The sequence below is a fragment of the Triticum urartu genome, chromosome 6A (assembly GCF_056163025.1).
Source record: "Triticum urartu cultivar PI428250 chromosome 6A, HENAU_Tu73, whole genome shotgun sequence".
NCBI classification, from domain to species: Eukaryota; Viridiplantae; Streptophyta; class Magnoliopsida; order Poales; family Poaceae; genus Triticum; species Triticum urartu.
Window position 1 is genome coordinate 33,675,294 of NC_141878.1, and position 24,905 is coordinate 33,700,198.

A 24,905-nucleotide genomic window follows, 5' to 3' on the forward strand; every position below is an offset into this window, starting at 1 on the left:
ATTGCCGCCTTAGTGCCGTTGTCGAGGAAGACGAAACCGATGGATCCTAGATAAGGTTTCTGAGCTCCGGGCCGCAAATTTCGGCGTGGTTGGAATCTACGGAGGCCTTTGGATTGAAACGACACATCCTGGCGGCGCTTCATGGTAGTAGCTCGGAAAACAACAGGGCCGACGGCGCCTGTATGGATGATCTAGGCTCGCGTCCCGACGTGGACATGATTCGGGGGTGTAGCTCATATGGTAGAGCGCTCGCTTCGCATGCGAGAGGCACGGGGTTCGATTCCCCGCACCTCCATTTTTTCTCATTCTTTTTCTTCATTTTGGTGGCCTACTAAATGATGGTAGAATGCACTTTCCTTTCTCGGTGTTTTTTCTCGTTCTTTTTGTTCATAGTTAGCAACAATGCTCTTTAAGATAAAATTTCCTTTCTCGGTGTTTTTTCTCGTTATTTTTGTTCATAGTTAGCAACAATGCTCTTTAAGATAAAGAACATCGCGGGCTGAGTTTCTTTAGGTTGTCGGTGCCTGAACAGCCGAAGTATATGGCTACGGTGAAACACTATCCACCGCATGCAGCCGGCTCTGCTATTTTCCTTTGCCGGGAAAAGAAGGATGAAGGTCGAAAGTGATGTTCTAACTCCGAGCTCACATGAGCTCGTGTGAACAGTAAAATAAAAGTACAACTTCTACAAATGTTTGCATATCTTGCAAAATTTTATCACCAGATGACATTCGCGTAAAATGTGACAAAAAAAACAAATTCGACGTTCCAAAATGTGTTTGAAAATAACGTTTTGGAGCATCGATTTTTTTTTTGTCACGTTTTCCACGAATGTCATATGGTGTTGAAATTTTGCAAGCTTTGAAAACATTTGTCAAAGATTCACACAATTTTCTTTTGGAACTTTTTTTTATTTTACTATTCACACGAGGTCATGTGAGCTCGGGATCAGAACAACTACGTTCGATGAAGGTGAGCTCTTTCTGGAGGATGAATGTGACCAACGGCAGGTACGGCCTGGCTTTACGTCCAGTGTTCTTTGGGTTTTTCTTCTTCTTGTTATGTTTTGTTTTTTTCGCCGTTCGGCGGTTTTTCATCGTTTTTCGTGTACAAAATTAACTTTTTTCAAATACAATGATTAATATTTTCAAGACATAATTTCAATGTCTACATTTTTTCATATACACTTTATACATTTTTGTATACATTAGGAGAATTTTTATATATGCCTTAAACATTTCTCATATACATGTTTAACATATTTGTAAAACATTATTTTTATTTGAAAGAAAAAAATGTTTTGAATTCCTTCTTTTCTCATGGACATTCTACATTTTTTGTATACACTAGCAACTTTTTCATATACACATTTAACATTTTGCATATACAATTTCACATTTAATGTCGGCATTTCCCATAAACACTCTAATTCTTTTGTATACATCAGGATATTTCTATACTCATATTTAATTATATTATAATTTTGATTGATATTTTTAAATCTTTTTTATGTCTACTTTCATATAAATTCGACTTTTTTCTTATACATCAGAATGAAGTATTTATAACATACATGTTTAACATATTTGTAAAACATTATTTTTATTTGAAAGAAAAAAATGTTTTGAATTTCTTCTTTTCTCATGGACATTCTACATTTTTTGTATACACTAGCAACTTTTTCATATACACATTTAACATTTTGCATATACAATTTCACATTTAATGTCGGCATTTCCCATAAACACTCTAATTCTTTTGTACACATCAGGATATTTCTATACTCATATTTAATTAGATTATAATTTTGATTGATATTTTTAAATCTTTTTTATGTCTACTTTCATATAAATTCGACTTTTTTCTTATACATCAGAATGACATATTTATAACATAAAATTAGCATTTTTGAAAACATATATTTTCTATGTCTACTTTACCATACACATTGTATCTTTTTTGTATACATGAGAACCTTTTTTATACAGGTTTAACATTTGTAAAATGCATGGTTAACAGTTTCCACTTTTGTATGTAAAAATAATTTTATAATAGATATATTTATATTTTTTCGAAATATAAGAAAAAGTAGCAAAAGCAAAGAAAATAATAAAAGCCAAAATGTGACAAAGAAAAACGAAGGAAGAACTACCTACCTGCGGCGGCCTATTTACGAGTATCCCTGGCGCGAGCAAACGATATAGCTCACGTCAGGCGATACATAGCCACGCCCGGCAGATCATAGTTGGTGTGTGAGTATGGAATCCTATTTCGCGCATAAGTCGATACGAAGCGACCTAGGAGAGCTCCTGTTCGACGCTCGTTGGCGTCAAATGAAGCAGCTTTGGCGCAGGGTTTTCTGAAGGTCGTGCAAATGGGCCGCCCATTCGCAGGTAACGAATGAAAAGCTTCACGAAAAAGAAAGCCGCGGTGCGGAGTAGAACTCCTGCCCACCTACTACAAAGCTGCGGTTGTTGGCCGCTCGGGTTGGCAACTGTTGCAACCTAAACCACAACGCTGACCATTAAGTATGCAGCTAGAGTTCTTATTTTGCATGCTAAATCCGTTTTTTTATTTTGCAATATTTCTTGGAAAATGCGACTAATGTTTGAAAATGTGCAAAATTTCAATATTTGAACAAACGCCAACAAATTTTGAGAAGTTGAATTTTTTTTGAAAAACATGAACAATTTTTCATATACGCTGAACAATTTTCATATATACATTGAACATTTTTGTAATATACTCTTAAAAAAATTTAAATACACATTAAACATTTTTGTGATGTACACTAAACAATTTTTAGTACATTGGACAGTTTTGCAATACACGTTGAACTTTTTGTATAATATACTAAAATTGTGAACAGGTTTTCGAAATGAGAACATGTTTTGGTATTCCGTACCATATTTGACCTTTTAGAACAAATATTTGAAAACATAAAAAAGAAAAGAAAAAGGAAAAAAAGAAGAAAGAAAAGAAACGAAAAACGAAACAGAAAAACTGTAGCGCCTAGGTGGGCCTGCCCAACTTTGAGCGCCTTCAGCGGGAGGCACGACGTTTTGACGCCCACGAGCGTCAAATAAGGCCCACCGCGACCTAGCACATACCCTCCCTCGTCCGCGTGGTCCTCTTATTACGGGCCTGCCGATTCCGGGTTGTCCCTAAACCGGGAAACCGGGATTTCTTTTCTTGTTTTCTGAACTGTATATTTTCTTTCCCTTTGTTTTACATTTTTTATTTTTCTCTCTAAATTCACGAACGTTTTGTGAAATCGCTGAACATTTTTTTTAAATCGGTGAACATTTTAGAAAAATCAATTTTTATCCAGAAAATTAAAAATTTGTTCATTGAGATCAAAATATGTTCATAAAATTCAAACATGTTCAGGAATTTTTTGAAAATTTTCATCATAATAAAAAATGTTTATAAATTTTGAAAATATTCTTAAACTCAAAATGTGTTCATCAATTAAAAAAATAGTTCTTTGAATTTAAAATTTTCTCATCAATTTTATATTTTTATTAATTAAAATTTTGTTCAGAAATTACTAAAAATCTTCATCAAAATGCAAAAAATGTTCATCCAAACTCAAGATTTGGTCATTAAAATATAAAAAATTATTATGAAAGTTCAAAACATATTTATTTCTTCAGAAATAGTGATCACTTTTTTTGAATTCGTTAACATTTTTCTTGCAATAATTATTATTTTCTAAAATTGCTTTATTAAAGAGGCAAAAAAGAAAATAACACAAAATAAAATAAAATAATGTAGGAAAAAAAGGAGCCCCATCCCGCACCAAGGTCACGCGTGGGAGTGAGGGGGCCGCATGCTGCCCTCTTTTTGCAGCACGTGGGTCGCTGTGTAGGAGCTCCTTCTTTTCATGGCCGGTCGACTTACGACGATCCCTGACGCGAGCGAGCGCTATATCTCGTGTTAGGCGATACATAGCCGCACCCAACGTTTATATCATATACCTAACGCGAGAATGACCGGTAGTAGGCTGGATTCGGCCATCCATGCAGTAGTGGGCTGGCCCGGTAGCGTACTCCTTCATTGCTTGGTTCATTAATTTGTTATATGTCCGTTTTTCATCCTTTTGTTTATATTTTCTAATAATCCAATACAACAAATTTAAAAAATGTTACTGCAGTTTAAAACATAGTTTGCCTTATTTTAAATAAATGCTTCTACCATTCAAGAAGTATTCATACATTTAAAAAATTGTTCATGCATTCTTTTACCAAATTTTATGAAAATATAAAAACTAGTAATTTCTTATCCTATTCCAGGTTGGGGTGTTTTGGCCATGGCTTCTTCTTATACCTTGCTTATCAGGTAGAATACAAGGAACTTCGTATATCAATGATATACAATGGAGGCGGTAAAGAGTAAAACAATACACAATGTTCTTAAGTTATTCAGCACAATATTTGCGTTAGTTATACAACCCTGTTATTCCGTATCGTGTAATACGGATATCCATGAAACCCTAAATTTAATTCGTATATTTCCAACTCACTAAGGGTCACTTTGGTTCATAGAAAAGTGCAGCAAAAACACAAGAATGGGAACGATTCTCTTTGTGGAATTATTCATACCTTTGGTTAAAAGGAACAGAGTGCAAGTTAAACAGAGGAAATTTCTTTTGATTCCAACGTAATCTATAATCCTCCGAAACCTCTATTAAAATTTTCTACAAAGAATAATGAGATAAAGATATTAAGAGGATTATATCTTTTGATATAGTTGGTGTATGATATGAAAAAAATTATTATGTTTTTAGAATCTGGCAAACCAAGGAGGGCCTAGAGGAGATGCCTTCGCATTTGCGAGGACTATCCAATCTAATAGTGTTTGGACCTCGATGTTTCAATTATTAAGTAGCAACAAAAACTTTTCTTTTCTACTGTTCATCATCAAAGATGTTAGTTGGTCTCCATGACTTCCCTGTTCTACATATTTCATAGTGAAAAAAACTGCAGTGAAGCCACTTGCACCAACCAAAGTCCTTTCGCATGTCAGTAACATTTTGTATTTATGTATGGCTAATATTCATTTCCGACTCCAAAAGAAAAAATATAGACGAAAATGGTGTGTTCTTGAATCAGTTGTTCTCCATACTAATGCTTTAGTGAGCCATACTTACTAACTATTTACATTCTATGCTTACTTACGAAGAAGCGTAACGATATTGCACACACATTTAACTAGGCCTACACGAAAACGAGAACTATTAAATTTGTGTTTAAAGAAAAATATTGAAATGTGAAATGATTAAAATGCCAAAGAAATGGTACAGATATATTTTGCATAACACGGCTGATCATAAAAAGTACAGTAAAATGTAAATGATAAATGGACAACATATATATTTATATGTCCGTAAATAACCAAAAATACCCAAGACAAAACTATGTTTGCATAAGTCGTATATTGTAAACACCATCACATATGGTTTAAAATTTTCATTACATAAATCAGATAATAGGTTCTCCTTAGTGAAAATTTAAAAATTCTAGCCCACGCATCGAGCGGGCCACTTTGCTAGTTGAGGACAAAAGAAAACTAACACAAACCCCAAAAGGAAAAAAGAGAGAAAAAAGGACTGGATCGAGCTAGTGGTCGGTAAGAAAACAAAGAAAGGAGCGTGCTAGCTAGTCTCTCAAGCAAGCGTGACAGTAGGTTTCTCTGGATGGTTGCGCAGCTGGTTCTGAAGGTTGGTCCTGAGCGCTTCATCCTCGGTGCCCGTAAGCAAGACTTCCTTGACCCCGGACAGATGATCCAGGCCAGAAAGTTTATACCATGACCAGCTGGAGCAATCCAGCTTGAGATGCTCAAGACTCTGCATCGATTTCGATCCGAAGGTCACGTGTAAGCCGGCGGAGCTGCCGGATATCTCGAGGACCTTCACCTTCTCGTAGCTGAGCAACTCCCCTCCTTCGCTATCTTCAGTACAAAATTGGATGCTGGACTGCTTGACATGAAGTCGCAGGATGCGTAGTTTGGGCAACCTGGCAAGGTGGTCCATGTCACTTGGCGCCAAAGCAGCCATTCCCAGGTCCAGCTTCGTGAGCTTGCTAAGGTCCTTCGATGATACAGCAGCAGGCAGCTCTTCTCCGAGTCCATACAGCTTAAGGCTCCGAAGGTTCTCCAGGGGCTGGTTGATGTCATCCAGGCAACCTTCATTGCCCTTGTCCAGCCACACCGACAAGGATTCGAGATGCGCGTGGTCCGAGATAGCAGACAAAAACTTGGCGCTGTTCTTCAAGTTGATGCCGGACAGTCCAAGCTTGCGCAGTTGGGTGAGCTTTTTGAGCTCTTCAAGGATAACAATCCCCTCTATAGCGGTGACATTGATGACGCCGAGTGTGTGCAACTCTGTCAGCTTCCCGATCCCTCTGGGCGCCTCAGCACCGGCCAGGTGAGGACGCCTGCACATCTCTGGTAAGCAGCTGGGTGTCGACTCCGAGTCCAAGTTGGCGCCGACGCGAATGTACTGCAACTTGTATAACCTGGTGATGCTCGCCGGCAGGGCAACTATTGAGGTGTGCCTGACGTCCAGAGTCTGGAGCTGCTTCAGGTCACCTAATGAACTTGGCAGATAATGGACCTCATGACATCCTCGTAGAGAAAGGAACTTCAGGCAATGAAGCAGTTTCACCATCTTCTCGAGATCGCGTCCTTCACACCAAAAGTATTCTCGAGATCAAGTACCCGGAGAAGCTTCATGCTCTTGGAGATGAAGAAGGACTCCCACTTCCCAAACACTGTGAGTGACCATAGCCGTGAGAAGTCTGCTCTCTCGAACACAACTCTGTCTCTGTGCCAGCATCGCAGTATGATAAGGTGACGCCCTCTGCCTTGGGTGGTTATTGCACAGTCGCCGCTGAGTTCGTACACAAGGTTCTCTTCCACCCGCCTCGAGATGTACTCGCGGATGAAACTATTCACCTGATAATAAACTTGTATTGTGTTGGTGCTGGCCAAACGTTGTACCTGCTGGAATATGTTGAGCTCGACGAGCTCGGAGAAGAACTTGGCCGCATTCTCCTCCGCGTGTCTTTCCACACTTTGCTTGGAGTAGCCCTCCGCGATCCAACGCCTTACAAGTCTCCTCCGCTGAATGCCAAGGTCTCGAGGAAAAATTAACAGGTAGAAGATACATGGCTTGAGAAAATCTGGAGGATTGAGTATGATGGAATGCATCTGACGAAATAGACCACCTAGACCATTAAACTCTGGGTCGGTCTCTAGATGGTGCATAAATCTGCGGTTCAAAGATTCTGCTGCATCCTTCCATTCACCCGCTTTTGTGGCCAATAAGCCAGCTATTGCAGTTATTACTCCAGGGAAACCTCCACACTTCAGAATAAGTTCTTGTAGGTTATACATATGTTTGTTGCCCTTCAAAGGGGATAATGGATTTTTCTTGCATACCTATTGCTCAAAAAATTAAACATTAATGTCAGGCAGTATGCAAACACTAAGTATGTACATTGATTTTGGTGTTACATTTGCAGAATATAAAGTGAGCTGTCTAAAAACACAAGATACATGCACCTATTCAAGAGAACAACTAGAAAAATAAATGAAACTAGTGGAGTATGACCATATATATGTTTTGTTTGCCATTATCATCCAACACATCAAGTTCAACTGGTCAGATTTGTCCATATTTGTTTCTTGTACGTGCACATGATATAATTAAAGTTGAACATCACATACGTACTTTTGAAATGCAGTCTGTCATCCTGAATATACAGTGCACAATTTACATTGGGATCTACCAATTCAATAAAAACGACATATGCTGTTTCTTGATATCCCTGAGTGAAGGGAGAACCGTGAACTAATGCAAGAGGTGTTAACTCATGCAAGCATGGCATTAGGTACTAGTTAGAAACTCCCTTCAACAAAATATACTCATTACTCGTAAACATACCTCCTTTTTGAAGAAATTAAAGGCTGCAAGAGCTTGTAGACCTTGGACATTCAACATGAGTTATATTCTTTCTGTGCAGTATGCAGCGATGCTTGCTTCAGTCGTAATCACAATGATAACGCTTTTAGAAGCTCCAGATACCAAAGCTGCTTGTATCAAGTCCCATTCTTCTCTAGACCGGAGGCTATCGATGACAATAAGGCACTTATGTTGTTCCAGAAGGTGGCGACACTCTTGAATGGGGTCTTTTCCTGATTCAAAATCTGAGAGTAAGCTCCGAAGGAAACTCCTTAGATTGAACGGGTAGGACACATCCACGCAATTGAACTTATCAAATTGGCAGCCATGAAGCATCATTTCAAAGTAGAAGTGTCTGACAAGACATGATTTCCCAACGCCAGCCATTCCCCATACAGACACCACATGGGAAGAGTTGATGCGTGCTTCACCCACATACTCATGAAGTTCTCTTATTTGTGATTCACGTCCAACAAGGGGCTGATCCGTCATCCAATCTTCCGCTTCACTCTTTTGGCTTGCTTTACGCACCCTTGGTTCCTGTATGCGCGTGGGGAGAGGTAGAAGAAGAAGCACTCAGTGTTTAGCAATGAACCTTGATTTTTCTTGGACATCTTTCTACAGAGCTTGGCCTTATGGCCACTTTTATAAAAAGACAAATATTTTTGGCCAGTTAATTAACTGAAAATTTCATGTTATGCTAGGCAATTGACACAGATGGCATTGCCGGAAGAAAATGAATGTTCCTATATATGGGATTGCAAGAGCTCAGCTAGTGCCTATTGTGACAAAGTTCACTAAAAGCCTATGATAAGAACAAGGGTGTCTATAACCCTGTTCCTGTTGAGCATTGTCCGAGAGGAAGAGGATATGCCGAAAGCCCATCAAACAAGTGTGCCCAGCAGGAACCAAAACCTCTCCAAAAACATGTCCAACAAATATGCCGAAGAGACAAAACCAAAATGATTATGAGATATCCAGCTTCAAGGGAGGCTGCCAAAGTCTAGTTGAGGTCCTGGACATAAGAATACTCCACCGCCTCAATATAAGGTGCGCTTATTTTGAGGTTCAGTTTTGATCATTTGATGGACCAATTATATGAGGGCTATGTACGCGCTACGAAAGTTGTAGCACTGAATTCATGTTCGAAGAGAATTCCATGATATAGCTTCTGCGGCACATAGTTCATATAGTTTTGGTCTAATTGATGGTTAAAATTAAATATCGAAATACGTGTATGCTCTAGAGTTGGCAAGAAATCAACTAACACCAAATAATTCTTGTGAATTTGTGTATTACTAATATTGGACACGCCAAGCTAATATATTTGAAGTAGCAAATCATATATTTCTTTAACGCACCACTCTTGATTCTTGAGTGCTTGTAGACTTTTCATTTTAACCATCGCTACACTAACATAAGTAGTTTTATGGCATGAAAATGCTTTATATACTTTTTTTCTCTCGAAAGTACTTGGATATAGGCAGAATCAAATTAAGGTGTGTCATAAAGACGGTATTATCCAAGCATTCAGCAAAACAAACTTTGAAGAGTAAAAAGAGAAAAGTTTCCTTATTGGTGTTGTAGGCTTACCTTGAAGAATGCACAAACAGAATGCTGAGGCGAGAACTGTTTCAGCTCCAATATCTGGTAAGAATGGCCGATGCACAAGCTTGCTATTTCGAGTTGCTGCGTGGACACAATGATACAGCTTCCCTCCTCGCTGTGAGGAAGAAACGTCATGATGACATCTCACTCTACCATGTTTGACAGGCCTTCCAAGACGACGAGGTACGCCTTTTGTGTGACTAGCTGCTCAAACTCCTATCATCTTCGATAGGACATGCATACCTACGGTTGCAACATTTCTTCTTCTTTGCAAGAGTTTGCGTAGAACTGAGCCATAAGACCATGGATGAAGTCGTGGGGACTGAAGGGATGCACCAGCTTCACCCACGCACGGCAGGCAAAGTATTGACAGATTTCTGGATCATTGTAGGTCTCCCTGATGATGGACGTGGTCCCAAGATCGCCGGCCGACCCCCACAAGGAGATCACTTGCAGGTGCTTGTGTACTTTGTTGGTGATTATATGGCTGGTGAGGTCATCCAAGTGGCTGTGCTGCCTCTTCGTGGTGCGCCTTGCGTCGGCGAGCAGCATCTCATATGCGGTCGTGCCGTGCGCCAGTTTGGATGATGACCCTGCAGCAGATTCGAAGTTGATGAGGTTGTAGCGTCTGTAGCAGTTGTTTACATCCTCCACCCTGCACTTGAGCTGCTCCAGCTCCTCTACGGCCTCGTCCAACGGCAGCGGCGGCGCCATCCAGGACGGAAGCAGCCGGCGCCAGAAGATTGGCTTGTCATCCAGCTGAACAACATTTTCGACGCAGTCTTCGACATCGTAGGCGAGCTGGCGAATGTGCTTCACCCAGGTCCTCACCAGATTATTCTTCATCTCCTCGTTGGCATCCTCGAGGAACGACTGCATCATCTCCAGCTCCAACGTGATTGACACAAGGTCGCGCTTCACCTTGTGTCAATGGCCGACTGGATCTTGGTGATCGCCCCCACCACCACCGATTTCGACAAACCAACTGCCAGCCGGTCCGCCATGATGTGGCTCGCTTGACTAGCTCTCTCTTTCTTATTTCCTGTGTGCTTAATTAGTCGTAGCAATCAAGTGATGGACGCAGCACCAGGAGATGTTATTCTGAAGAACAAATCCATCCATGAGCTAGTTAGATATTTTTACGGAAACACGATTTTTAATCATTGACGTTATTCATGGCAAATTTAGTTTCCAAGCACGACAATTTTTGACAAAAAGATTTACTGGGGCGGATTTACCAACTAACTCGCGGACGTGGCGTTTTGGCTCATAGATGCGTGTACACCTATTATGAAATATATGTAAAATACCAATTTCATAATGTAAAAAAAAATCAAGGAAAAATCCCGCGTGTACATCGGGACATTATATGTGCGTGCACAAAGTTTCGGTGAAAAATTACGTTTTTTTGTGGCCTGTACAAAAAAGACAGAAAAATGCCTCGTGAATAGCTGTAAACAAGCATCGAAAATTGTCTTTTTTACACACGCCACAGAAAATGTCCTTTTTCGCCAAAACTTTGTGCACGCACATATAATGTCCGAATTTGCACGCGCGATTTTTCCTCATAATTTTTTAACTTTCAAATATGTATTTGGACAATGGATGCATATACACCTATGAGCCAAAGACAATTATCGTAACTTGCCATCCTCAAAGAACACAATTTATTATGAAAAACGTTTAATTCATCATGGTAAAAATATCTGACCTCAGAATTATAGCGGAGTCCTATTTTTAATACCTGCTGGCCTGACCGCCGGCGGTCAGACTCGTGAGACGCGCATGGGAGCAAATATTTGGCCGGTCAAACTCAGTTTAGATAAGTACTCTCTTCATCTGTAAATATAAGTTTTTTAAAGATTTCTATATAAACCACGTACGGATGTATATAAACGTATTTTAAAGTATAGATTCATTTATTTGACTTTATGTTCATATTGAGATCTTTAAAAAGACTTATATTTAGAAACGAAGGGAGTAGCTGGTTGCTGCCAGACGGAGGTGAGAAAAAAATATAGGTACCTAGAGGCGCGAGAGGGATCTGAGGCGGTCGCCGGGCCGGTGAGCGAGATAGGGCGGCTGCCGCGGCAAGCAAACCATCCACCCCCTGCGCTCCGGCGAGCAACGTGTGCGTGCGGCTGCTTCCGACGCCCTCCCGGTCCCGGATCTACTCACTCTGCTGCTGCTTTGCTGTGCTGTGCAGAGAGACGAGGGGAATGGGAGTGTCTGTGGTAGGTGGCGGCTGGTTGTGGCGAATGATCGAGGAAATAGAGAGAGGCTGGGAGATGATGCGCTCCCGGGACGGGAGACAATCAGACAACAGGATGCTGATGGGCTTTTTCCTGCTACTGTCACCGTCTATCTGGTAGGACTAGGAGCTGTACTACTTTTCCTAAAAAAAGGTAAAAAGAATACAGTACTGCTACTGTACTTTGGGATGATCCTTTCTGACAGTAAATATGCTTTCTGCGCAGAGATTGTGCTAGTTTCCCTTGCTGATCCCCTCATGGTTCATTCAGGGTGTGTTTAGTTACATTGCCAATTCTGGTCTGCGAGCCTGGCTCTAGTGAGCCGGTTTGAGAGGATGCTGACAAAAAAATTCCAGATGCATATAATTTGATTGCTTGTATGTACCTTAGTTGCATGACACAATCATTTTGGACCCGGCATTTGATTGCCCGTATTGCATTAGGCGTACATATGACATGATGTTTGGTTGTAACCTGCATAAGGTGTTGTCATCACTTTTAACTAGTGATGAGCTTACCACACACAATCTGAACATGTAGTGCCAGCTAGTTAAACAAATGACAGTTCATCCTAACTACTATCAAATGATAGTTCAAATTATTAAGAGCCATTGGCTAAATAGGCGATTGTTCATCAGTGTTGCTGTTACCAGATCTTCCTCTTTCTCTTCCTCTTCTTCTGCTACTGCTGCTGCTGCTTCTTATTATTCTATCTTCTTCAAATCCTGCACTGACCTTTATTAAGCCACATTGTCTCTGCCCATTTCAACCTTTTGTTCTTTCAAGTATCATTGTCAAATGCCTCCATACCATGGCCGGAGCTAACAACATCGTCAGGCTCGACCTCTTCCTCCTCAGGCACGTGTTCATCAAAGCCCCACTGGAGGATCCAGTTATACAAAATGCAACAAGTAAGAACAAGTTTAGCCTGAGTGGAGTATGTGTGGAATGGCTTCTGATCCGCGATCTTAAACCTATTTAGAGCTCCAAATGCCCTCTCAACAGTTACTCTAAGGCTGGAGTGTTTGAGATTAAACAGCTCCTGTGTAGTCCTAGGATAGTTCCTATTAGAGAACTCGTTGAGATGGTACCTAGTTTTCCTGAAGGGTGGAAAAATACTCGACCGACATGCATAACCAGCATCTCCAAGGTAGAACTTGCCGTCGGGGATGTTGATCCCATCAGGTCAATTCATGCTGTCACTGAGAATGTTAGCATCATGCGCTGACCCTTCCCAGCCAGCCAGCACATATGTGAACTTCAGATCAGAGTCAACAACAACAACAAGCACATTCTGGCTTGTGTAATGCTTCCTTCCCCTGTATGCTGTAAACTGTGACCTAGGAACTCTGGCAGTGACATGAGTACCATCTATTGCCCCAATGCCATCCTGAAAATGGCATCGCAAGCCTCTGTTAGTGCTCAACTTGGACAATACAAACATATCAAGCCATGAAAAGTGTATATTGTCAATGCTCACCTTGAAGTATGGATACCATCTCGGGCTTCCATGAATCTTGGGTGGAGTCTGACCAGATGGTCTCCTGATCATCTCTCCTCTAAGCTCCCCAATAGCAAAAAGCACCTGCTTGAAGTACCTAGAGATGGTCTCCATTGATCTCTTGAACATGTTGTGAATGGCCCGGAACCTCTGGTTATGGCCAACAACATGGAGGAACATGGCCACTTGCTCTTTGACACTGGTGTTGATGTTATCTTGTAGCAGCCCCTGCTGCTGAAGGTCTCGACAAGCCTAGCAAATGGTGCTCTTTTCATTCGAAGCATCCATAGAGCCTCGACGTCATTGTAGTTGTAGATCTAGTTCAGATTTTGGATCCTCTCCTGTTCCCGGATAAACAATGGACCATAGCGGATCAATGGTCTCCCAGCACGACGAACAGCTCTCTGGGGCATGAACATGACCCATGCATGAATCACACTAACCAATGCTGCTGCCTGAATTATCAGCCTCATCCGTGCGTCCATAACCTAGTCGACATCGACGGTTCGTTCAGTGGGAAATCGATCCTACACCTAGCCTAACGGCCTAAGCACCGAGCTCGGTGAGAGCGTAGTGTTCATGTCTCACTTCCTTCGGGGTTTAGGCTTCCCGATAGATCCCTTTGTGAGGGGACTGCTGTTTTATTATGGGCTGGAATTCCACGACTTAGCTCGAGAGTCCATCCTCCATATCTCCTCGTTTATCATTGTGTGCGAAGCGTTCCTCTGTGTTACCCCTCACTTCGGACTATGGCTCAAGACCTTCAAAGTGGAGCCGAAGATGATCGAGGGACGGCACGCAGAGTGCGGAGGCGCTGCTATAAGCAAAAATGTTGATGTTCCATGGCCCGAGGGCTCTTTTCAAGAGGAGCTAGGCTTGTGGCAATGAGAGTGGTTTTATATCACCGCTCCCCGGAGCACCAAATGGGTGGTGCCTCCTGCCTTTCGCTCGGGTCCCCCACCACGGCTAGCGTCATGGGTCAACGGAGGGTTAAATTGGGGTTTGCCCAAAGACGTGCCCTTGTTACAGGGCCGAATTAAGGATCTCTTGGAAGGAGACCTCAGCTTGGTCAAGGTGATGCAGGTCATGCTGATTCGCCGAATATTGCCCGGCAAACGACGCCCCCTTCGCCTGTGGGAGTTTAATCCAGAGGGACCGCGAGCTCTCCAAAACTTTATGGGCGCAACGCCCGCGGAGATGTACAAACTGTTCTTCGGATCACAAGAGATGTGTCCGGATTTAACCGAGGACGCAGGCTTAAGCCGCAATCGCCCGGATACTCAAGTAAGCAACCTTGTGCCCGGACCTTCTATCCGTATAATTGTCATAAACTTGCCCCTAAAAGAGCCGTCCTTTTAAACAGGAGTGGATAGCGAAGGCAAAGCTGATCAGGTGTCTGGCTCCCCTTCCTGAAACCAGGCCGGATCCCGTGCTAGTAAGGATGCTGGAGATAATGCCTTTGGAGGGGGAGGACAAGGAAGCTATGGCCTCCTCGAAGGAGGCTGCTCCGAAGGGAGGAACCGACAATTCCTCTCCTAAGGGGAAGAAGAGAGCCGCCTCTGACGACCCGTAAACCATGGCCGCAAAGCGGGGGAGAAAATCCTCGTCAGAGGGTCCGACGCCGGGGAGTTCCTCGGCCGGACTACGCCCTCAAGGGGATCAGCCCTCCAGCGAGCCGTAAGTAGAGAAAGATTTTCCTTTTGAGGGATGAGGGAAATCCTTGATTTATGTCTGAGAAGATTAACCAAACTTTTACCTTGTAGCTCGGACCTCAGCCCTTCTCAGCAGAGCTCGTCTTCGGGGGATCTTCTTCCGGAGATGATGGAGAGCGGGACGCCTCCTCCTGCCGTGCCGCCTAGCGAGGCGGGCGATCCTGAGGTGTCGTCGCGGAGGGTTTCTCCGAATCCGGCAGGAGCGGAAGATAGTGTGGCCCCCCGAGGTTCTCCGCGTCCGGACTTCGAAAGAGGTCATGGGACGAGCCCGGCACCGTCTGGTGCTCGGTCGGAGGAGCTAAAGATTCTGCTGGGGCGAGCTTGCATCTCAGAGGAGCACCGTGCCTTGATGGGCACGGTGATTGAAAGGATTTCATCCGCAGAGAGCGGATTGCATGAGGCCGTCAAAAGTTTACTGACGGGTTTCGAGGTATATTAGATAATGTACACTTTTGGCAGTTGCGCATGAATAAGATGCGCCCTGTGTAGATAGTAGCCCCTGAGACTCTGCGCATCGTCAAGAAATGACGGCACGTGGAGGATCATAATCCCAGGTCTAAGATGTCACCTTTGAATGTAGGCGAGCCGAACTGACGATTTTGCCGAACTAAAGCGGCAACTGGACGTGGCAGAAGCCGACATCACGCTTGTCAACAAGCGTCTTGAGGAGGCTCAAGGTATGCAATTCCCCGGGCGGCATGAGGTAAGAACAGTTTGATGCCCGTGTCTTACAATGTGTGTGCTTGACGCAGATGGTGCGGCCGCCGTGGAGAGTCTTAGGGCAGAACTTGCCCGAGCTAAAGAGCAAGCCAGAAAAAGTGATGCGGCCGCCAAGAAAGCCCTTGAAGAGATGAGAGCCGAACAGGCTGCCCATTGCCGAAGCAAGGAAGAGATGGCCAAGATGGCCGAAAAGTTAAAAAGCACTACAGACCGTTGCAGACTTCTTGAAGAAGAAGACCAGGCGAAACAGACGGACTTAGAGAAGGCCGCTGCCAATGCCAAGGATGCCCGCTCTGCGATGAGAGCTGCGAAGGAGGAGCTGCGTCAGGCCGAACAGATTGCGGCTGGAAAGCCCTTTATGCTGCGAAGGAAATTTTGCGACCCGAAGTTTGCTCCGTTGGACCGGATGTGGAGTGTGGAGGATACCTATCTGGATTTGGCAGCGAGTGCTGCTGATGCGACCGAACACTTTCGAGATCAGAAAGATCACGAAGTGGAAAAGCTTTTCTGGTCGCAGTTTCACAATCCAGAGCATCCACTGGCAGTGGACGATCGTTTGGCTCAATGGGCCGAACTGAATAGGTTGTCCGTACTTGCCATGAAGTACGTCATGGGTCATCTATGGCCGGGGAGATCGGAGCCGAAGAGTTATTTCAGTTTGGTGCAGCAATTCCTTGACGCGGTGCCGCGTATAAATGCAATGAAGAGGTCAGCTTGCATAGAGGGCGCAAGGATGGCTCTTGCCCGTGTTAAGACATACTGGGCGGAGATGGAGACCACCGTTGTTGCGTACCGAGATTCGGACAAAAGCCGAGTACCCTCCAAGCACTATTTTCAGGAAGTCCTTGAAGGCGCTCGTGTAATAGAGACACAGTGCTCGAAAGGTGCTATGTTATGATAGCACATGTAATTATAAAGTAATATTTTGATGAATTGTAGTGGCCTTTTTATACTTGTGCCTTCAAGTATTGGGAACACCTCCTGTGCGGCCGTTTTAATATATAAAATCTGAAAGATGGCAGTCGTTGGCTTCAGCCCCCACGCACATAGTGCGGGGGTGCTCGCAGAAGACGCATATTCACACTTAACCCAACGTCTTGGTCCTACAAAGGAGGTGATAGCGCAGCGGGCCAGGCAACCGGACTATAATGCTTTAACACTTTCACTTAGCCATAGGAGCTTGACAGTGAGACTATTTAGGTAGCTCCTTGGTGGCGACTGCGCTCATCCGAGTTCGGGGCGCGTATGTGCCTGACCGGGAAGCGGCCCTTCGTTAAAGTAGAGGAATCCGATAGATTCCGCTAGGTCATCGAGTGGCTGACCAGTCTCACGCTACATCATGACAGTCAGTTTTCGGCTTTCTCTACTGAGGTGCTCGCCCGGCCGAACCGGGGCACAATCGTAGTAGTTCTCCTGGTGCTACCTTTGCCGATAGAGCGGAACGTAAGGTAGCCGAACTCAGGAGCTGGGCAACCCAACATTTGACCAAAGACATGATTCGGAGCTGATGCATATAATGCCAAAACTCACGACGCCGAACACTCCCTAAGGTATTCGGTCTTTATGAGTGCGGACGAAACAACACCCTTTATTAAAAAAGCCCCTAGTGTCCAGGTACGTGCAAAAATTCTGACGTGGCCACATGCCAAGACGCCAGCCTCCTCCTTGGTTATATCAGAAAAAACCAGGGGATGTGTAGCAACAAGAGACAGTAAAAAAGGTTTACACATGGTCTTAATCTAAAAAGAATCCTTTAGGACGGGTCCCTACTGCACGTCTGCGCCTGTGTCTCCGTTGTGCCGTGTCCTGGACGGGCGTCGCACGACGTTCATCTGTAAAAGAGAGGAACTGAGTTGAAAACGGGTCGTGCCGAAAAAATTTAAAATAAACAAAGTGTAAAGTAAAATATATAAAATTGAGCTTTATTGTCTCTTATTGTATATGCATGGAGCCCCTAGTGCGGGGGTATATGGCCACTAAGCCTGCATGATGATTTCGTCTATCCGCGTTCGTGGTCTTTAATGACCTATTTCGAAGTTTTCTCGCCGGTGAGGCCATTTTGCTGTGGGGCTGTCAAAGCGGCCGCACAGTCCTCCGCTTGGGGAGGCGCACTTTAGTGCTTCCCCTTCAAAGAGATGATGCCTCGTGGACCGGGCATCTTAAGCATAAGAGATGCATAATGCGGTATTGCGTTAAAGCGAGCGAAAGCTTCGCGTCCCAGTAGTGCTTGATAGCGACTTGAGAACGGGACGATATGGAAGGTCAGCTTTTCGCGGCGGAAGTTATCGGCAGAGCCGAGTATGACTTCGAGCCGGAGAAAACCCATACAACGGGTGTCCGGACCAGGTATTACCCCTTGAAAGGAGGTTTTGCTGCGGCGGATTCTTGCTGGGTTTATCCTCATGTGCTGGATTGTATCCTGATATATCAGGTTTAGTCCACTACCGCCGTCCATAAGGACATTTGAAAACTGGAGTCCGCCAATTATTGGATCGAGTATCAAGGCAGTCCAGCCTGCATTCTTGATATTTCTAGAATAATCTAACTGATCGAAGATGATCGGTTTTGACAACCAGTGGCTGGACCCTTTGGGGATGGGCCGTGTGGTGCTTACCTTTACGGGCGCCGCACGTTTTGTTATGTGAAGTGAGTTCACTATTTTTACTTATTGTGGGAAGTTCTTTTGTTTCCTGGTACTCTGCTTTTGGGGTTCGTCCTCGTCTTCGCTTGGTATGTCGAGCCCCTTGTGTTTGGCATTGAGTCTGCTGGATTGTTTGAAAACCCAACAGTCTCTGTGGGTATGGTTAGCAGGCTTCCCGGGAGTACTGTGTATCTGACATATCCTGTCCAGGATTTTATTTAGGTTGGATGGATCGTCCCTATTATCCTGGGGGGCGATTTTGCCTGATTTTGTCATGAGCCTTTGAATCCGGCATTGACTGCCGTGCTCTTCGGACTTTTGTCCTTAGTCCGGCGACGGTCCTTATTGCGTCGCGGTTTTCTGTTTCCATCCCTAGTTTTGGATGTACTTGGGTCGCTGGTGCTGCACCTTGCCAACCAGCTGTCCTCCCCAGCACAAAAGCGGGTCATGAGGTTTGTTAGTGCGGCCATTGTTCTTGGCTTTTCTTGGCCGAGGTGTCTGGCGAGCCATTCGTCTCGGACGTTATGCCTGAAAGCTGCTAAGGCTTCGGCATCCGGACAGTCGACTATCTGATTCTTTTTAGTGAGGAATCTATTCCAGAACTGTCGAGCTGATTCTCCGGGTTGTTGAGTTATGTGACTAAGATCGTCTGCATCCGGAGGGCGGACATAGGTCCCTTGAAAGTTTGCTCGGAAAGCATCCTCGAGCTCTTCCCAGCTTCCAATTGTGTTTTCGGGAAGGCTTTTAAGCCAATGCCGGGCTGGCCCTTTAAGCTTAAGGGGTAAATATTTTATGGCGCGGAGATCATCTCCTTTAGCCATGTGTATGTGGAGGATATAATCCTCTATCCAGACTCCAGGGTCTGTTGTTCCATCGTATGCCTCTATATTTACGGGTTTGAATCCCTCTGGAAATTCATGGTTCAGGACCTCATCGGTGAAACATAGAGGGTGTGCGGCGCCCCTGTATTTGGGTGTGCCGGATTCTGATGATGGCTTCATAGCATTGCTTACGAGAGCTTGCTGTCTTGGCCCATAAATGGACCTGACTGGGCCATGATGCGAAACCTTAAGTGGGTCGCATGACGATTTAAGCGCGGCGCCGCTTGCCGCTTTATGGGGTCGTCTATCCGACCGTGTGGCTTTCTCATTTTTTGAATGCGAGGGCTCTAGGGCCTCTTCGTCGAATTCAGGCAGTAGCTTTCTTTTCGGATAGCTTTTATTGTGGCGACTGTCGCCGTATTTATCTGCGGTATTGATTACTTTGCTCCATCTAATCCGGAGTGCATCTTCCACTGTTTTTACCTTCTGCTTCTGCTTTTTTAGGCTGCGTGCAGTTGTAACGAGCCTCTCGTGGAGATTCTTCTGCTCCATAGGTTTATCCAGCGTGAGGTCGTCCGGAATGCCGTTTTCGCCAGAGAAGGGATGTTCGGTTTCTCCATCCGCGTTGCCATGTTCGGACGGTTGCTCTAAGTCCTGCTCGTCCTGCTCTATGGCTGGGTTTTTATCGAGGCGGGGCTTGGGTCGGCGTTTACGCCGACGCTTTGATTGCTTTTCGGGGGGTCGATCTCCCGTTCCGTCCCCTTTTTCCTCGTTGTCGCTTCCTTTAGGGGTATCCACCATGTACACATCGTGAGATGAGGTGGCTGTCCAATGCCCTATGGGCGTTGGTTCGTCGGTATCTCCTGCATCGTCATCCATGCTGTTGATGTCTCCGGAGTCGAAGTTGAGCACGTCGTTTAAATTGTCGACAGTGGCTACCAAGTGGGTGGTGGGTGGGCTTTGAATTTCTTCATCGTCCGTGTCCCATCCTCGCTGACCGTAGTCCGGCCAGGGCTCTCCTGATAAAGAGAGAGACTTAAGAGAATTCAGGATGACGCCGAAAGGCGAGTGCTGAAAGATGTCTGCGGCGGTGAACTCCATTATCGGCGCCCGATCGGATTCGATTGGCAGGGGCGCGGGGGGTTCGGAGTCCGGCGAGGAGTCCGGATCCTCGGAGTCACGGGTCGTGCAGAGTGCGGGGCTAGCGTTCGGCTCGATCGCCTTTGAGATCGCAACCCCCGAGGTGGCATCCAACCGCTCGTCCTCGATTGGCGCAATAGGCTCTGAGTTAGAGGTCGGAACCGATGCGTGAGCGGCCTCTAGGACACTGTCCGGAGCCAGAGCTAGATCATGCCCCTCGAGATAGTGCGGCGCGCTTGGCCGTGGCTCGAACCCGTCGAAGATCAAGTCTCCGCGGATGTCGGCCGTGTAGTTTAAGCTTCCAAACCTGGCTTGATGGTCAGGGATGTAGCTTTCGATCTGCTCCAAGTGGCCAAGAGAATTGGCCTGCAGAGCGAAGCCGCCGAAGACGAAGATCTGTCCGGGGAGAAAAGTCTCACCCTGGACCGCATCGTTGTTGATGATCAAAGGAGCCATCGGACCTAACAGCGACGACACAGAGGAACTCTCAATGAAAGCACCAATGTCGGTGTCAAAACCGGCGGATCTCGGGTAGGGGGTCCCGAACTGTGTGTCTAGGCCGGGTGGTAACAGGAGGCAGGGAACACGATGTTTTACCCAGGTTCGGGCCCTCTCGATGGAGGTAAAACCCTACGTCCTGCTTGATTAATATTGATGATATGGGTAGTACAAGAGTGGATCTACCACGAGATCGAGGAGGCTAAACCCTAAAAGCTAGCCTATGGTATGATTGTTGTATGACGATGATGAAGTTGTCCTACGGACTAAAACCCTCCGGTTTATATAGACACCGGATAGGGTTAGGGTTACATAGAGTCGGTTACAATGGTAGGAGATCTTGAATATCCGCATCGCCAAGCTTACCTTCCACGCCAAGGAAAGTCCCATCCGGACACGGGACGTAGTCTTCAATCTTGTATCTTCATAGTCCAGGAGTCCGGCTGAAGGTATAGTCTGGCTACCCGAACACCCCCTAATCCAGGACTCCCTCAGTAGCCCCTGAACCAGGCTTCAATGACGACGAGTCCGGCGCGCAAATTGTCTTCGGCATTGCAAGGCGGGTTCCTCCTCCAAGTCCTTCATAGAAGATCGTAAACACCAAGAGTAGTGTCCGGCTCTGCAAAATAAGCTTCCACATATTGCCATAGAGAGAATAATACTAACACAAATCAAATCTGCTGACGTATTCCGCAGTGCGCTATCACACTATGGCCAAGTCTTTTACGAATCGTTTTTACTTTTTCACCTCAGCGTGTTTTGCGAGGCGGTTTCCTTGGCACGTCTTGTCAAAGCAGAGATCGTGTACCCCCCTTTTACGGGATTCTCATCAATACGGACGTGGGTAACCCAATCGTGCCCGTTAGCATATTTTCTCGATTAAAGGCGAGTTCCAAACGGTTACGGGGAGGGTTCCTGGTATTCAGCCTCTTATAAAGAGACCAGGGCCTTATCTTTTCTTCAACAAGTTCGCCCGTCGCCTTGAGTTCCAACACCCTAGGCTCCAGATTTCGGGCGCCTCGGACCTTCGACAATGTCCGGTACCTTCAAGGCCGATGGATGCCAGGACGTGCTAAAGTTGAGAGAGGCTAAGTTCCTGACCGGCGAAATTTCGCACAGGTTGCCTGCTCAAAGGCAGGCTATCCCCAGTCCCCAGCCCGGTGAGAGCGTAGTGTTCATGTCTCACTTCCTTCGGGGTTTAGGCTTCCCGATAGATCCCTTTGTGAGGGGACTGCTGTTTTATTATGGGCTGGAATTCCACGACTTAGCTCGAGAGTCCATCCTCCATATCTCCTCGTTTATCGTTGTGTGCGAAGCGTTCCTCTGTGTTACCCCTCACTTCGGACTATGGCTCAAGACCTTCAAAGTGGAGCCGAAGATGATCGAGGGACGGCATGTAGAGTGCGGAGGCGCTGCTATAAGCAAAAATGTTGATGTTCCATGGCCCGAGGGCTCTTTTCAAGAGGAGCTAGGCTTGTGGCAATGAGAGTGGTTTTATATCACCGCTCCCCGGAGCACCAAATGGGTGGTGCCTCCTGCCTTTCGCTCGGGTCCCCCACCACGGCTAGCATCATGGGTCAACGGAGGGTTAAATTGGGGTTTGCCCAAAGACGTGCCCTTGTTACAGGGCCGAATTAAGGATCTCTTGGAAGGAGACCTCAGCTTGGTCAAGGTGATGCAGGTCATGCTGATTCGCCGAATATTGCCCGGCAAACGACGCCCCCTTCGCCTGTGGGAGTTTAATCCAGAGGGACCGCGAGCTCTCCAGAACTTTATGGGCGCAACGCCCGCGGAGATGTACAAACTGTTCTTCGGATCACAAGAGATGTGTCCGGATTTAACCGAGGACGCAGGCTTAAGCCGCAATCGCCCGGATACTCAAGTAAGCAACCTTGTGCCCGGACCTTCTATCCGTATAATTGTCATAAACTTGCCCCTAAAAGAGCCGTCCTTTTAAACAAGAGTGGATAGCGAAGGCAAAGCTGATCAGGTGTCTGGCTCCCCTTCCTGAAACCAGGCCGGATCCCGTGCTAGTAAGGATGCTGGAGATAATGCCTTTGGAGGGGGAGGACAAGGAAGCTATGGCCTCCTCGAAGGAGGCTGCTCCGAAGGGAGGAACCGACAATTCCTCTCCTAAGGGGAAGAAGAGAGCCGCCTCTGACGACCCAGAAACCATGGCCGCAAAGCGGGGGAGAAAATCCTCGTCAGAGGGTCCGACGCCGGGGAGTTCCTCGGCCGGACTACGCCCTCAAGGGGATCAGCCCTCCAGCGAGCCGTAAGTAGAGAAAGATTTTCCTTTTGAGGGATGAGGGAAATCCTTGATTTATGTCTGAGAAGATTAACCAAACTTTTACCTTGTAGCTCGGACCTCAGCCCTTCTCAGCAGAGCTCGTCTTCGGGGGATCTTCTTCCGGAGATGATGGAGAGCGGGACGCCTCCTCCTGCCGTGCTGCCTAGCGAGGCGGGCGATCCTGAGGTGTCGTCGCGGAGGGTTTCTCCGAATCCGGCAGGAGCGGAAGATAGTGTGGCCCCCCGAGGTTCTCCGCGTCCGGACTTCGAAAGAATTCATGGGACGAGCCCGGCACCGTCTGGTGCTCGGTCGGAGGAGCTAAAGATTCTGCTGGGGCGAGCTTGCATCTCAAAGGAGCACCGTGCCTTGATGGGCACGGTGATTGAAAGGATTTCATCCGCAGAGAGCGGATTGCATGAGGCCGTCAAAAGTTTACTGACGGGTTTTGAGGTATATTAGATAATGTACACTTTTGGCAGTTGCGCATGAATAAGATGCGCCCTGTGTAGATAGTAGCCCCTGAGACTCTGCGCGTCATCAAGAAATGACGGCACGCGGAGGATCATAATCCCAGGTCTAAGATGTCACCTTTGAATGTAGGCGAGCCGAACTGACGATTTTGCCGAACTAAAGCGGCAACTGGACGTGGCAGAAGCCGACATCACGCTTGTCAACAAGCGTCTTGAGGAGGCTCAAGGTATGCAATTCCCCGGGCGGCATGAGGTAAGAACAGTTTGATGCCCGTGTCTTACAATGTGTGTGCTTGACGCAGATGGTGCGGCCGCCGTGGAGAGTCTTAGGGCAGAACTTGCCCGAGCTAAAGAGCAAGCCAGAAAAAGTGATGCGGCCGCCAAGAAAGCCCTTGAAGAGATGAGAGCCGAACAGGCTGCCCATTGCCGAAGCAAGGAAGAGATGGCCAAGATGGCCGAAAAGTTAAAAAGCACTACAGACCGTTGCTGACTTCTTGAAGAAGAAGACCAGGCGAAACAGACGGACTTAGAGAAGGCCGCTGCCAATGCCAAGGATGCCCGCTCTGCGATGAGAGCTGCGAAGGAGGAGCTGCGTCAGGCCGAACAGATTGCGGCTGGAAAGCCCTTTATGCTGCGAAGGAAATTTTGCGACCCGAAGTTTGCTCCGTTGGACCGGATGTGGAGTGTGGAGGATACCTATCTGGATTTGGCAGCGAGTGCTGCTGATGCGACCGAACACTTTCGAGATCAGAAAGATCACGAAGTGGAAAAGCTTTTCTGGTCGCAGTTTCACAATCCAGAGCATCCACTGGCAGTGGACGATCGTTTGGCTCAATGGGCCGAACTGAATAGGTTGTCCGTACTTGCCATGAAGTACGTCATGGGTCATCTGTGGCCGGGGAGATCGGAGCCGAAGAGTTATTTCAGCTTGGTGCAGCAATTCCTTGACGCGGTGCCGCGTATAAATGCAATGAAGAGGTCAGCATGCATAGAGGGCGCAAGGATGGCTCTTGCCCGTGTTAAGACATACTGGGCGGAGATGGAGACCACCGTTGTTGCGTATCGAGATTCGGACAAAAGCCGAGTACCCTCCAAGCACTATTTTCAGGAAGTCCTTGAAGGCGCTCGTGTAATAGAGACACAGTGCTCGAAAGGTGCTATGTTATGATAGCACATGTAATTATAAAGTAATATTTTGATGAATTGTAGTGGCCTTTTTATACTTGTGCCTTCAAGTATTGGGAACACCTCCTGTGCGGCCGTTTTAATATATAAAATCTGAAAGA

General features: G+C 45.9%; 1 protein-coding gene, 1 non-coding gene and 1 pseudogene across 3 annotated transcripts; 1 reads left to right on the forward strand and 2 right to left on the reverse strand.

Annotated features, from left to right (window-relative positions):
- Positions 1–222: 222 nt before the first annotated feature.
- TRNAA-CGC (transfer RNA alanine (anticodon CGC)) lies at positions 223–295 on the forward strand. The gene has a single exon. It is a non-coding gene; the product is annotated as a tRNA-Ala (tRNA).
- Positions 296–5,351: 5,056 nt separating this feature from the next.
- Positions 5,352–11,871, reverse strand: LOC125517151 (disease resistance protein Pik-2-like; annotated as a pseudogene). Its single transcript, XR_015609219.1, has 5 exons — positions 11,600–11,871; positions 11,319–11,413; positions 9,560–10,675; positions 7,949–8,506; positions 5,352–7,443 (listed from the first exon to the last, which is right to left on the reverse strand). The product of XR_015609219.1 is annotated as a disease resistance protein Pik-2-like (transcript).
- Positions 11,872–12,607: 736 nt separating this feature from the next.
- On the reverse strand, positions 12,608–13,507 carry LOC147963569 (uncharacterized). The gene is made up of 3 exons (XM_087529620.1): positions 13,307–13,507; positions 13,056–13,216; positions 12,608–12,926 (listed from the first exon to the last, which is right to left on the reverse strand). Exons 1-3 carry the CDS (start codon positions 13,505–13,507, stop codon positions 12,608–12,610), a joined length of 681 nt encoding a protein of 226 aa, XP_087385746.1.
- Positions 13,508–24,905: the final 11,398 nt, after the last annotated feature.